This window comes from Oryctolagus cuniculus, chromosome 5 (assembly GCF_964237555.1).
Source record: "Oryctolagus cuniculus chromosome 5, mOryCun1.1, whole genome shotgun sequence".
In the NCBI taxonomy this organism is placed as follows: domain Eukaryota; kingdom Metazoa; phylum Chordata; class Mammalia; order Lagomorpha; family Leporidae; genus Oryctolagus; species Oryctolagus cuniculus.
Genome location: NC_091436.1, coordinates 86,880,188 through 86,895,117, shown reverse-complemented (window position 1 = coordinate 86,895,117; position 14,930 = coordinate 86,880,188). Strand labels below are relative to the sequence as shown.

At 44.4% G+C, this 14,930-nt stretch overlaps 1 protein-coding gene across 4 annotated transcripts in view; it reads left to right on the top strand.

The window, feature by feature from the left end:
• Positions 1-325: 325 nt before the first annotated feature.
• The window catches only part of NT5E (5'-nucleotidase ecto), a 105,120-nt gene continuing 90,515 nt past the window's right edge, over positions 326-14,930 (top strand). For 3 of the 4 annotated variants that reach the window (XM_070073820.1, XM_070073819.1, XM_017345271.3), the window contains exon 1: positions 326-786. In XM_070073820.1, the coding sequence (XP_069929921.1) occupies positions 445-786 (342 nt within the window). In that variant the 5' untranslated portion in view covers positions 326-444. The remainder of the gene's footprint in view (positions 787-14,930) is intronic. The other variant, XM_002714557.5, reaches the window with a different exon arrangement.

The window sequence follows — 14,930 nt, the reverse complement described above, 5'->3', positions numbered from 1 at the left end:
GCTCGCGCAACCTCAAGCCTCGAGCAAACCACACAGTTTTGCGGCAGAAAACCCCGCGCCTTGGGGAAGAGGCGAGGGTCAGAGCGTGTCAGCGCTCGGAGCCAGTTCTTCCCCGGGCCCAGAATGCGCAGCCCACCAGAGTGGGGTTGCGGGCTCCGGGGCTTGCCGGTCGGGCCCGGAGCTGTGCTGGTGCCCGCTCACCGCCGGGAACAACCTCCCCACTGTTCCTGCAGGCTACCGGTGCCAGCCGCCAGCCGTGCCCGGGCCGCCCGGCCGCCAGGGTCGGATCGGGTGACCGCGTGGGTGTGAGCCTGACTACCAAGCCGGCCTCCGCTAAGAAGGAGGGCCCGCCCCGGGCCCCGCCCTCCGGCCGGGCGCCTAGCCTCGGCGCCGGCTGATAGCCCGCACTCGCCAGCGCTCGCCCTGCTCCGGCGCGCCGCAGCCATGTGCCCCCGAGACGTGCCAGCGCCCGCGCTGAGGCTCCTGGCTCTGGGCGCGCTGCTGTGGCCGTCAGCCGGTGCCTGGGAGCTCACGATCCTGCACACCAACGACGTGCACAGCCGACTGGAGCAGATCAACCAGGAGGGCTCCAGCAAGTGTGTCAACGCCAGCCTCTGCGTGGGCGGCGTGGCGCGACTCTTCACTAAAGTGCAACAGATCCGCCAAGCCGAGCAGAACGTGCTGCTGCTGGACGCCGGCGACCAGTACCAGGGCACCATTTGGTTCATGGTGTACAAGGGCGCCGAGGTGGCGCACTTCATGAACTTGCTGAGCTACGATGCCATGGTAAGATCGCAGCCTGGGGGTAAGAGTCCTGGACCCACGCAGGAAAGCTGGGCGGGGGAAGCAGAGTGTGGCACGGCTTGGCGAGCCTAGCATCAGGGCTTACAGAGATTTGGGTAAAGCAAGACCGGCCGGTGTGCCAGGTGCATACAGACATAGACGTGCAGGATTTGCGTTAAACCAACGTTCCTGAGCTCCCCACCACGAGATGGTGCTATGCAGAGGAACATTGACGGTTGTCAGGCGCTGCTAGGAACTGATCAAAGTCCCCCACGTATCTCTCTACTGTTTGGTCTTCCGAAGAATGCTTTCTCTCTCTTTTATTGAAAGGAAAACTGAGGATCAAAAAAACTGAGTAAATGATCCAGATCATCAGCCATCAAAAAGGGAAATGCTGTAAGAAGGGACACCAGATCCTTTGAGCATTGCGCAGCCTTGGAGGAGATTTCTGGCCCAACTGCTTTCTCTAGGATCTTGAACAAGTTATTAACTCCTCGGCGCCTCCGTTCCATCCTATGTTAATTGGGTATAATAATTTCCTCTATCTCAGTGTTGCCTGTGAATTGAGCCATGCTATAAATTTTACTTCTTACTACCAGACACTACAGTGTAGTTTGAAAAAGAAATTTCAAAGAGGACCAAAGTGCAGAAATACTAGCATTTCAATAATATCGGTTTGGCAGCAAAGACTTAGGGAGAGAGTCCAGTTTAAAAGATAAAGTGCCCTTAAAACGTGTGGAGTTTGTCTAAGCCCCCAAATAGTCTAATAAAGGTGATGCTTGTTGAGCAACATTCTAGAATGGCAATCAAGAGGGATTGATTACACAATAACAAATAAATGTAACCAAAATGTTTCATGGTAGTTGTGTGTGTGTGTGTGTGTCTGTGTGGGTTTTAAATTGATCACTACCCAAGTTTCACTCTGTGGAAAGGCCTAGAGCAAGCAGATTCAACAAGATCTTGGAGAAATGGGGGACAAGAAAACTTACAGCACTGGGAAAGGAAGAATAGAGCAAGGGTGTACAGAATCTGTGAAGTCCACATGTGTGGAAGGAAAAGGAAGGTGTGGTCCCAGCTGAGATATGGAAGGCTGACCTGACACTTAGTAACAGAAAAGCTCAGAGGGTGAGAGACACAAGCTGGAAACCTAGAGAAGGAAGAACAGGGAAAGAGCATCCAACTTCAGAGATGAGAGAAGGGAGAGCTCCCTCTGTTCCGATTGTTGCTTTAGAGATTCCCAGAGACGTTCAACACAGCCTCAAAGCAAACAGATCCCTAAGCCTCCCCAGTTCATCTGGGGGACTTGCCAACATCTGGACTCCACACAAGAACCACAGGTCTGAAGAACTCTGTGTTCTGTCAGCCTTGCTATCTCCACAGCAAGACCTGCCAGAGGCTTTACGAGGAGCAGTGACAACATAAATATTTATGGAATTGAATTGTTACTAGCCTGCTTCCACTTCCTCCCAGAAGGGCAGAATAAACCTTACATAAAAGCGTTTTGATTTCACATGTAAACCACAATTCGCGAGCTTTACTTTTTGTGACACCCTTTTCTCCACAGTTGTGTGAATTCCTTTTAATGGGGTAAAAAGTAAGCGTTCCCAGTTTTCCCTACTAATAATATTTCTCTAAGTCAATTGAGTTCCTGATGTTAATCACCACACCAAATGTTTATGACAGGATATCTGGGTGAGGCTGGAGTACTCTGCTACCAGTTACACCCCATGTCTTCTGTGCATGTTTAGAATACTTTTCATGGAATAGAATTACTTTCTTACAAATTTTACTCAAAATATTTGGACTGGGGCCTAAAGAAAAGGACTATTTATGTAATTTTGGCAAGGGACAAAAAGTGGGAGGAGCTTGAGTGCCAAGGCTAATAGCATCTGTCTCATCAGGGCTTACTCTATGTCATTTGAGGATTTGGCAAACATGATTTGACCTGCATAAAGATCTCCTTTCTTTTATTGCTAAAGGCTGTGGTGAAGCGCTGCTGTATTCCTGTTTCACAGAGGTTTTTCATGGCCACTTTGCTTATGTTATGCTAGCCCTCTGGGAATGTACTTCTACTCTGTTCTGAAGATTGCCCCACGCCAGTCACCCACTATGTCTTGATTTCCAGGATGATAGTGATCTGGGTCAAGGTGGAAAGCAGTTGTGGAGGGGCATCTACAGATCCCTGGACATTGGACCTGGTTTAGAGCAGCCACATATAAGGACTCAAGTGCAGGGAGGACAAAGAGGAAGCCCCTAAAGTCTTGCTTAACTCCAGTGTCCCCCTAGCGCAGGAGTTTCCAAAGACGTATAGACTTTCTAGATCCACCACACCCCAATGACAGCTGCTGGAGCAGTTCTGACAGCTGCGAAGGTTCCTGAGTGATCCAGGAGACCCCTGACTCCAGCTGCCAGGCAGAAAGCACTAGCTGGCGTAATATCTCAGTGATGCTCCTGAGGCATGAGGAAGACAGCATGGATGCACTGACAGTGTGCACTTGGCCTGGTTACTTTCTCTAGATCTCGTGTTCCTTAACTGTAAACAAGAGTGATACTCCCACCATAGAGGATTTTGTGAGCAATACAAGAGATAATACGTATGAAAATTCCTAGTCCCTGCTAGTAAGCGCTCCCTAAACATAGTTCCATGTGCCCTGGGGAAAAAAAAATATGAGAAAAAGGAGTTCTGGGTTTTGCATCTGTCAGTTTATCTGATCCTGACACCCTCGTGCAGTCTATTACCAAATCTCTCCTCCATTATTCCTCTTCTCTGTTTTGTAAGTCCTTTTGTCAGAATTATTAATATTTACTCATTGAGTGGATTTATAAAATCTTCTAAAAGTACAAACCGTGGCCGACATTGTGGTGTAGCAAGTAAAGCTGGTTCCTGCAACTCTGGCATCCCATATAGGTGCCAGTTTGTGTCCCAGCTCCTCCAGTTCCTATCCAACTCCTTGCTAATGGCCTGGGAAAAGCAAGGGAAGATGGTCCAAGTGCTTGGGCCCCTGCCACACATGTGGTAGATCTGGATGAAGCTCCTGACTCCTGGCTTCAGCCTGGTCCAGCACAGGCTGTTGCGGCCATCTGGAGGGTGAACCGGTGGAGGGAAAACTTTCTCTCTCTCTCTCTCTCTCTCTCTCCTCTCTCTCTCTCTCTCTCTCTCTCTCTCTCTCTGTGTGTGTGTATGTAATTCTGACTTTCAAACAAATAAATAAATATTTTTATTAAAAAAAAGTACAAATCAAAGGGATTTATCCTCAGGGGCGGAATTCTCACATGTGAGACAGGCTGTAAATAAGATGGATTTGAGCTCTTAGCAGGTCTCTTGGGACCCCAGAGTGGTGGCTGCCCTTTACCTGGGCCCTGCTTCTGAGGCCCTGACAGCTGAGCCCACCTGCAGTCCCAAAGACTGCAGCCTGACCTTTAGCAAATTGTTTCCAAATGCTGGAGGCAGCAGCCAGGGTGGGAATCATGACCTCTACCTGTCATGACCCTAGAGAAAGGTTAGTTAGATAGATTAGTCCTCTGCTCACCACATTTCACTTCTTACCTCACCATCTGGATATATTTGTATATGGTTTTATTTCTCTGTGTACTTTAGGAACCATTATATGCTTATATTTGTAAACTATGTAAGGAATCCTGTTAGTAAATTCTGTTTTTGGAGACACAGACAAACTCCCATGTGTTGGTTCACTTCCTAAATACCCATAAGAGTTAAGACAGGGTTAGACCAAAACTGGGAAGTGGGAACTCAGTTCAGATGCCTCCTAGCAGGAGATAGGGATCCAACCACTCGGGCAATCACTTGCTGCCTCCCAAGATCTATATTAGCAGGAAAGCTGGAATCAGGAGGTAGAGCCATGAATTGAATCCAGGTGCTCTAGGATGGAACACAGGCATCTTAACCACTAGGCCAAATACCTGCCTGTCCCTTGTTGCTTCTCACTTTTACCCTAATCATATGGTGTTTATGACTTATCCACATAGCTCTATATTTCCCGTGTACCTGTATATTACTGTGCATTGTGCTCCATGGTGATTCCCCACATACATTATCCATCTACTCCCTGCCTAATGAGTTTGGGGATGGCCTCCTGCACCCTGCCTCCATGAATTATGCCAATCCACACACCTTCTTGTGGGCTCTGGCATGAGTTCCCTGGAATCTATTTCCAGTAGAATTACTGGTCACAGAGCATGTACATACAAGACTTCTGGTGAATATGAAGACTGTGTGATTGATTGGTGCCTGGTACTCTCCCCACCCACCCCCATCCCCAAGCAAGCCGTAGAAAGCCTTCTGTCTTTACCCTATTTAGTAGCTTTATCCAGCTTCCCATCACATTGTTTTACCTTGCATTTTCCCAGTAGCTGGTGAGTCTGGCTATGTTTTGATACACTTGTTTTCTCTTCCCCAACTGTGTGTTCACATCCTTTGTTTTTTGTTTTTTTTTTTCTAATCAACTTTTTATTTCAGAATAGTTTTATGGTTACAGTTTATCTTTAAAAATTGAGAAATAGTAAAGGAGTTCCCATATACCCAACACCCAGCTTCCCAATTAACATTTCTTGTTAGTATGATACATTTGTCACCAGTAATGAACCCATCTAGCTTCCCCATTGTAAATCCAAACTCCATCTGTGCTCCCCAGAGTTTCCAACCTCTATTCATCACCATTCCATGCTCATATTTAGATTTTATTTTAGCTTCTACATACTAGGGAGAACATATGGTGTTTGTCTTTCTTACTTTATATGATGTTCACCAATTCCATCCATTTTGCTGCAAATGACAGGATTTAATGGCTGAATAATATTCTATTGTGTATATATATATATTATTTATTTGAAAGAGTTACAGAGAGAGGTCTTCCATCTGCTGGTTCACTCCCCAGATGGCCGCAACAGCTGGAGCTGTGCCAATCTGAAGCCAGGAGCCAAGAGCTTCTTCCGGGTCTCCCACATGGGTACAGGGGCCCAAGGACTTGGGCCATCTTCTACTGCTTTCCCAGGCCATAGCAGAGAGCTGGATCGGAAGAGGAGCAGCTGGTACTAGAACCGGCACCCATATGGGATGTTGGCGCTTCAGGCCAGGGCTTTAACCCACTGTGCCACAGCGCCAGCCTCTTCTATTGTATATATATGCCATATTTTCTTTATCCATTCATCAGATTATGGACCCATTGATTGATTCTACATCTGGATATTTTGAACAGTGCTGCCATACACATGGTAGAGCAGGTATCTCTTTAATACAATGATTTTGTGTCTTTGGGATATTTACAAAATCTCCTTGCTGTTTTCCATAGTAGCTATACTATGTACTATTTGCATTCCCACCAACAGCATGTAAGTGTTCTTCCTCCACATCCTTACCAGCATTTTTACTTGTATATGTATATGTATATATGCAGTCATTCTAACAGGGGTGAGGTGATATCTCATTGTGGTTTGGACATGTATTTTCCAAATGGCTAGTGATAGGGAGCATTTTTAATTGTTGGCCATTTGTACTTCTTTTGAGAACTATCTGTTCAGGTCCTCCAATGGCCGCTGCGGCCTGCGCACTGCAGCCGGCGCACCGCGCTGATCCGAAGGCAGGAGCCAGGTGCTTCTCCTGGTCTCCCATGGGGTGCAGGGCCCAAGCACTTGGGCCATCCTCCACTGCACTCCCTGGCCACAGCAGAGAGCTGGCCTGGAAGAGGGGCAACCGGGACAGAATCCGGCGCCCCGACCGGGACTAGAACCCGGTGTGCCAGCGCCGCTAGGTGGATTAGCCTATTGAACCACGGCGCCAGCCTACCCATTTCTTAACTGTATGGGTTGTTGTATTGTTCCTGAGCTTTTTAGGCACCTGTAATATTCTGGATACCAATCCATCACTGTATAAGTGGTTTGTAAACACTTCCCTCCAGTCTGTTGGATGTCTCTTCACTGTACTTCCTTTGCTGTACAGGAGCTTCTGCATTTGACATAAAACCTATTATGTAGTTTTGTTTTTGTTGACTGTGCTTTTGGGGTCTTTTCCAACAAAGTATTGCCTACCGCAGTACTTCAAGCCTGAAGTATTTACTCTGTTTCCTTCTAGAAATTTCAGTTTCGTGTCATACATTTAGCTCTTTGATCCATCTTGATTTTATTGTTGTATACGGTGAGAGGTAGGGTCCAATTTTGTTTTCCTACATATGTATATTTACAGTTATATAGTTTTGCCAGCATCACTTGTTGAAAAAATTATCCTTTCTCCATGTATGTTCTGGCACCTTTGTCAAAAAACATTTGCCTGGATTTAAGTGGATTTGTTTCTAGGTTCTCTATTCTGTTCCATTGACCTGTGTGCTGGATTTTATGCCAATGCCATGCTGTTTTAATAATTATAGCTTTGTAGGACACTTTTGATACCTCTAGCTTGACCCAGGAATTTGCTCAGTTTTTGAGATTTTTCAATTTGTTATCATATAGTTGTTTGTAGTAGTTTCTTACAATCCTTTGTGTTTCTGTGGTATTCAGTTGTAATATCACCTTTTAATGTATGATTTCATTTATTTGAGCTTTTTTCTTTTTCTCTGTTAGTCTGGCTAAAGATTTGTCTATTTGGTTTATCTTTTCAAAAGACCAACTTTTCATTTTGTTGATCTTTTGTATTTTAAAAAATTTTATTTCTTTTTGCTCTGATCCTTATTATTTCTAGCCTTCTGCTAATTTGGGTTTTTCTTGTTTTTTTTTTTTTTTTTAAGTCCTTGAGATGCATTATTAGATTGTTGTTAAGATCATTTTATTTTTTAAAATGTATATACTTACTGCTATAAAATCCCCTCTTTTTTTTTTTTTTAAAAACTTTTATTTAATGCATATAATTTTCCAAAGTACGACTTATGGATTACAATGGCTTCCCCCCCATACCGTCCCTCCCACCCACAACCCTCCCCTTTCCCACTCCCTCTCCCCTTCCCTTCACATCATGATTCATTTTCGATTATCTTAATATACAGAAGATCAGCTTAGTATACATTAAGTATGGATTTCAACAGTTTGCTCCCACACAGAAACATAAAGTGAAAAATAATAGATGATTTTTTTAAATGATGATGAAATCAGAGCAGACCTATTGTCATGTTTAATCCCAGTGAGAGTCAAGTTGGGAATTGATAATTTCTTTTTTTTTTTTTTCTTTTTTTTTTTTTTTTTTTTTTTTACAGAGGATCAGTTTAGTATGCATTAAGTAAGGATTTCAACAGTTTGCACCCCCATAGAAACACAAAGTGAAATATATTGTTTGAGTACTCGTTATAGCATTAAATCTCAATGTACAGCACATTAAGGATAGAGATCCTACATGAGGAGTAAGTGCACAGTGACTCCTGTTGTTGACTTTACCAATTGACACTCCTGTCTATGGCATCAGTAATCTCCCTATGCTCCAGTCATGAGTTTCCAAGGCTATGGAAGCCCTCTGAGTTCTCTGACTCTTATCTTGTTTAGACAAGGTCATAGTCAAAGTGGAGGTTCTCTCCTCCCTTCAGAGAAAGGTACCTCCTTCTTTGATGACCTGTTCTTTCCACTGGGATCTCACTCGCAGAGATCTTTTGCCAGAGTGTCTTGGCTTTCCATGCCTGAAAAACTCTCATGAGCTTTTCAGCCAGCTCCGAATGCCTTTAGGGCTGATTCTGAGGCCAGAGTGCTATTTAGGACATCTGCCATTCTATGAGTCTGCTGAGTATCTCACTTCCCATGTTGGATCACTCTCCCCTTTATTTACTCCATCGGTTAGCGTTAGCAGGTACTAGACTTGTCTATGTGTTCCCTTTGACTCCCAGTCCCTTCACCATGACCAACTGTGAACTGAAACTGATCACCTGGAACAGTGAGATGGCATTGGTACATGCCACCTCGATGGGATTGAATTGGAATCCCCTGGTATGCTTCCAACTCCACCACTTGGGGCAAGTCAGCCTGAGCATGTCCCAAATTATACATCTCTTCCCTCTCCCATTCCCACCACCATGTTCAACAGGGATCACATTTCAGTTAATTTTCAACACTTAAGAATAACTGTGCATCAATTACAGATCTAAACCAGTCATATTAAGTAGAACAGATAAAAAAAACTACTAAGAGGGATAATGTATTAAGTTGTTCATTAACAGTCAGGGCTATGCTGATCAAGCCACCATTTCCCATAGTGTCCACCTCACTCCAACAGGTTTCCCTCTTGGTGTTCAGTCAGTCGTCACCGATCAGGGAGAACATATGGTATTTGTCCCTTTGGGACTGGCTTATTTCACTCAGCATGATGTGTTCCAGATTCCTCCATTTTGTTGCAAATGACTGGATTTCGTTGTTTCTTACTGCGGTATAATATTCTAAAGAGTACATATCCCATAATTTCTTTATCCAGTCTACCGTTGATGGGCATTTAGGTTGGTTCCAGGTCTTAGCTATTGTGAATTGAGCTGCAATAAACATTAGGGTGCAGACCGCTTTTTTGTTTGCCAATTTAAATTCCTTTGGGTAAATTCCAAGGAGTGGGATGGCTGGGTCGAACGGTAGGGTTATCTTCAGGTTTCTGAGGAATCTCCAGACTGACTTCCATAGTGGCTTGACCAGCTTGCATTCCCACCAACAGTGGGTTAGTGTCCCTTTTTCCCCACATCCTCGCCAGCATCTGTTGTTGGTAGATTTCTGCATGTGAGCCATTCTAACCGGGGTGAGGTGAAACCTCATTGTGGTTTTGATTTGCATTTCCCTGATTGCTAATGACCTTGAACATTTTTTCATGTGCCTGTTGGCCATTTGGATTTCCTCTTTTGAAAAATGTCTATTGAGGTCCTTGGCCCATCTCTTAAGTGGGTTGTTGGTTTTGTTTTTGTGGAGTTTCTTGATCTCTTTGTAGATTCTGGTTATTAACCCTTTATCTGTTGCATAGTTTGCAAATATTTTTTCCCATTCTGTCGGTTGTCTCTTCACTCTCCTGACTGTTTCTTTTGCAGCACAGAAACTTCTCAATTTGATGCAATCCCAATAGTTGATTTTGGCTTTGACTGCCTGTGCCTCCCGGGTCTTTTCCAGAAATTCTTTGCCTGTGCCAATATCTTGAAGGGTTAAAATCCCCTCTTAAATCTTCTTTTCCTTTATTCACAGATTTTAATATGTTGCATTTTCATTTTAATTTGTGTCAAGAAATTTCTTAATTTACTTTTTAATTTCTTCAATAATGCACTAGTTATTTGGGAGCATATTGCTTGTTTTCATGTATTTGTAAAGTACTTGAGCCATCTTTCCCTGTTTCCCAGGCCATTAGCAGGGAGCTGGATGGGAAGTGGAGCAGCCAGGATATGAACTGGCACCCATGTGGGATGCTGGCATCATAGGCAGAAGCTTTACCTGCTACTCCACAGAGCGGGCCCCAACCTGCAGGGTTTCTGCTTGGAAGTCTGCTGTTGGTCTAATGGATTTTCTTTACATGTAACTTAACATTTTTCTCTATCTTTAGGATTCTTTCCTTTTCCTTAACTTTTGGCAATTTCACTATAATCTGCTGGGAAAAAGTCTTTTTGTTGAGTCTGGTTGGAGTCCTTTAAGCTTCCTGTATCTGTACATCCATGTCTCTTTTGAGATTTGAGAAAGTTTCCACTATTATTTCATTCCATAGGTTCTCAATGCCTTTTTCCTTCTTTTACCCTTCAAATAGCCATATAATGCAAATATTTGCTCACTTCATGGTATCCCATATTTACTGTAGGCTTTCTTTATTTTTAATTAGTTTTCTCTTTATCTTTGTGTGACTGATTATTTTGTCTTGTTCTCAAAATCAGAAATTCTTTCTCTTTCTTGATCAATTCTGTTTTTTTATTTCTTTGATATTTTCAGCTCAAAATTTCTGATTATTTGGTTTTTTTTAAAATATTTATTTATCTGAAAGACAGAGTTACAGAGAGAGGTAGAGACACAGAGAGAGAGGTCTTCCTCTGCTGGTTCACTCCCCAGATGGTCGCAACAGCCAGAGCTGAGCCAATCTGAAGTCAGGAGCCAGGAGGTTCTTCCAGGTCTCCCAAGTGGGTACAGGGGCCCAAGGACTTGGGCCATCTTCTACTGCTTTCCCAGGCCATAGCAGAGAGTTGGATCGGAAGAGGAGCAGCCGGGAGTAGAACCAGCACCCATTTGGGATGTCGGCACTTCAGACCAGGGCTTTAACCTACTGTGCCACAGCGCCTGGCCCCATGATTATTTGTTTTTAATGATTTATATGTTTTTGTTGAATTTTCATTCATATCATGCATTCTTTTCCTCATTTCTTTGAATTGTCCATCTGTATTATTTTGAATCTTACTGAATTTCCTTAGGATCATTATTTTGAATTCTTTTTCAGGAATTTCATAGATTTCCTCCAAATCAGGATCTAGGGCCAGCATTGTGGCATAGTAGGTAAAGCTGCCACCTACAAACACCAGCATCCCATATGGGCACCAGTTTGAGTCCTGGCTGCTCCACTTCCAATCCAGCTCCCTTCTAATGCCCTGGGAAAAGCAGTGGGAGATGGCCCAAGTGCTTGGGCCCCTTCCAACCATGTGGTAGATCTGGATGAAGCTTCTGGATCCTGACTTCATCTTGGCCCAGTCCTGGGCATTGGAGTTGTCTAGGGAGTAAACCAGCAAATGGAAAATCTGTCTTTTTTTTTTAAGTCTCTCTGTCTCTGTGTGTGTGTGTGTGTGTGTGTGTGTGTGTGTGTCTCCCTCTCTCTCTCTGTAACTCTGATTATCTATTTCTGGAGAAACATTTTATTCTTTTGAAGGTATCATGCTCAGAGAGTACCTAACCCATTTCCCACAGGTTATACTGGGAATTGTGCACTGCTTTATGAACTCCTGGATCACTGTGATGCAGTTAGGGCCTTTCTCAGGTCCTAAAGGAAAGCACAGGTTTCCTTTGGACTTAAGGAACAGATGGTCACAGACCCGGAGCTGCAGGACTTAGAGGGTACCTTACCCATGTCCCACACTGTGAATGTATTTTGTACTGGAGATTGTGCACTAGCAGTGCAGACCTTGAGCAGAGAAATGCATATCAGGCCTTCTGTGGGCTCCATGGGGGAGTTGAAGTGTCCCTGAGACTTATAATACCAACAGTCACAGTCCCAGAGTTGCATGATACAGCGAGGCCCTTACCCAGGTCTCACAAGACAAGTGTAGGTTATGCTGGGGACTGGGGACTGGCCACCAGCCTGAAGCAGAGGAATACAGATAGAGCCCTCTAGGCCCCATAGGTAAAAGAGTTACTCGAGAGTATGTAGCACCAACAGCCACAGTCCCAGTGCTGAAGGACCCAGAAGGAACGGCCCTATGTCCCCACAAGGATGATGCTGGGGCTTGTACCTGTGCTAAGAGGTACAGCAGGAGACTTTCTCAGATCTGGGCTGTGTGTACTTTGGGGCTTCTGTATGGACTGTTGATGGCTTCAAGCCCCAAGAGAAGAAGGAACTTCCCTGTATTATGCAGAGTGAGTGAGCATGGCCCCGAGGCTTGTGCCCACAACTCCACAACTACAGCAGGCAGAGGGACCTGTTCTCTGTCCCCATGAGTGTCCTGACTCCAGCTCTAGGGGCTCTGCTAGTGCAGGGACTGCTTTCTGTTCCTAAGGGTTTAGCAGAAGCTTGAGTCCAGGGCTTTGAGGATGGAGAAAGACAAGCGGGGTCCTTTTTTTTGAGCAAGTTATCAGACTCCAGTCAGTTTTGTGGACTGGATTTAAAACCAGTGAGGAATGTGGAATCCTTCTGTAGTTTTCCCTCAATTTCCTGTAAGCATGGTCCTTCCTCTGTTGTTCTGATTCTTCTCCATGGAGTAGGCGAGTACAGGGCCTCTAGAGTCAGCCATCTTGGATCTTCAGATTTGCTGTCTTTATTGATTTTTAGGAATTTTAGCTATTGATCTGTGATCAATTTTGGAAATTGTAAGTATCTTCTGCTCTTAAGTTTATCAACTTGATCTATGATGCCTTTTCACTTGGTGTACTCGAGTTACTCTTGTGGTTTGTGCATTTGTAAGTTTATGTAATAGTAGAGTGGTGGCTATGGTATAATAATAATAATAAAAAGTTGGCCTTTGTCCCCAGTGTTTGCCACAGAAGTACCTTTTGTTATCTGTAATAAGAGCCTTTGATAAGATCTGAGTGTATGCCAATGAAGTGACTTTGGGTGGAGTGTCTAGATAGCCTTGCGATGGGGACAGTCACCAAACAGACCAAAAGCTTAGAGGATTAGAAGGTGAGTAATTTTAGCCTCATGCACAAACTTGCAGGAAAGGGCAGTGAGGCTGGAGATGCAACTCTATAAAACTCTTGAACAAGTTTGATGAGATTTGAGGGTGCTGAACATGTGAAGGTTCCTGGAGGGTGGCATGACCAGAATGGGCATGGAAGGTCTGTATACACCCCTCCCTATGCCCCGCCACCACCAGAAACTTCACATCTTTCCCTGTGCTCCTCTTCCATTTGGTTATTTCTGAGTTGCATCCTTCATGTGTTCAATGAATCATTTTAACTAATTTTCAAACATGAGGATGGAGTCATGGGAATCTCTGAGTATAGCTTGTCAGTTAGAAGTGTAGGTGGCTGGGGCAAGAGGCAGGAGGCAGGAGGACAGGGATAGAAGTTAAAATGCCCATTTCCCACATGGAGTGCCTGGGTTGATACCTAGCTCCAGCTCCTGACTTCAGCATCCCACTAATACAGACAATGGAAGACAACAGGTGATAGTCCAAGTAATTGGATTTCTGCCATTCATATGGGAAACTTGTGTTGAGTTCCCAGCTCCTGGCTTTGGCCCGGCTCAGCCCCAGCTCTTTGGAGAGAGAACTAGTGCATGAAAGATCGTTCTCTCTCTCTTTAATTATTAAAAATTAGATTAAATAATTTAACAATGATAATTAATAATTTAATTTTTTAAGTTTAAGCAGCTGAGGACTGCCAACTAGCATCTTAAATGGGGATGGTGTTGTGCAATGGAGCCCTTTAACTTATCCGATATGATGTAAGTTCAAGTAGATAGGGTCAACAATTGAATTGTTGATTATACAATTATTGTCTGCAGAGAACTGAAGAATTTGGTTAGTGTGAGAAAAAAATCTTTAAGCCACACATCTGGAAAATGAACAGGAATGAAAGAAAGGAGAAAAACACCAGAGAAGAAATATGAGAAAGAGGCTGGACAGTAATCTAGATGTGAGATGAGAACTGAACTAAGGTCGTGGGGCCAAATCCATAGGAACCAACTTCTCTAGGCAGACAGCGTGGCATGGGGTAAAAAAGTGAATGTGGGAGTGAGACTAATGAGAAGCAAGTCCCCCCCTGCCACTTAGGATCTGTGCATTGTAAGAAGTTCATTCATCTCATGGGGCCTCCACTTCCACATGTGTGAGAGAAGTGTTGGCAGCCTCCTCCCAGAGGTTGTCAGGTCTAGAAGAGACGATGATGCATGTACAGTGCTAAGGACGGTGCCCTTTGAAGGATCCATAAGTGCTGGCTGGCCTGCCTTCTGTTGACAGGACAGGGGTGGCTCAGGAAAAGCTGTCATCCAAAGATGACTAGAAGGGTTCAAGCTCAGGACACCAGGAGAGTCAACATGCTTTGACATTGCTATTCAGGGGGCAGATTCTTATACCTACGTTTATCCCGTGTTAGTCTATTTTCTGTTGTTATAACAGAATACTGGAGCTGGGGAATGTTTAAGAAGGAGATGTCATTTGGCTCATGGTTCTGAAGACTGGGAAGGGCAAGATCCAGGAGGCACAGGGCATCACATGACATGAGGCACACACACAAAAGACAGAGCCAAATTGGCTTTGATAACAGACCCAGTCTCAAGAAAATCCATGAACAGATTAATCCTTTCCTGAGAGCAGAGCCCTCATGACCTAATCACTTATGAAAAGTCCCACTGGGCTGCAGCTTTTAGCACCGCACAACGGGAATTAAAGGTCAACCTGAGTGTCAGTGGGAACATTCAAACCACAGTACCCCCTGATGGCTGAAGTCTCAAACACTGAAGTGCAGTCTAAATGTTTTTCCTGATTTACTGGACATAGCTGGACACTGCAGGGCTGTGGCAGACAGGAGAAGTGGAAAGAGATTTATTTCCCTGGGCCATCAGCACA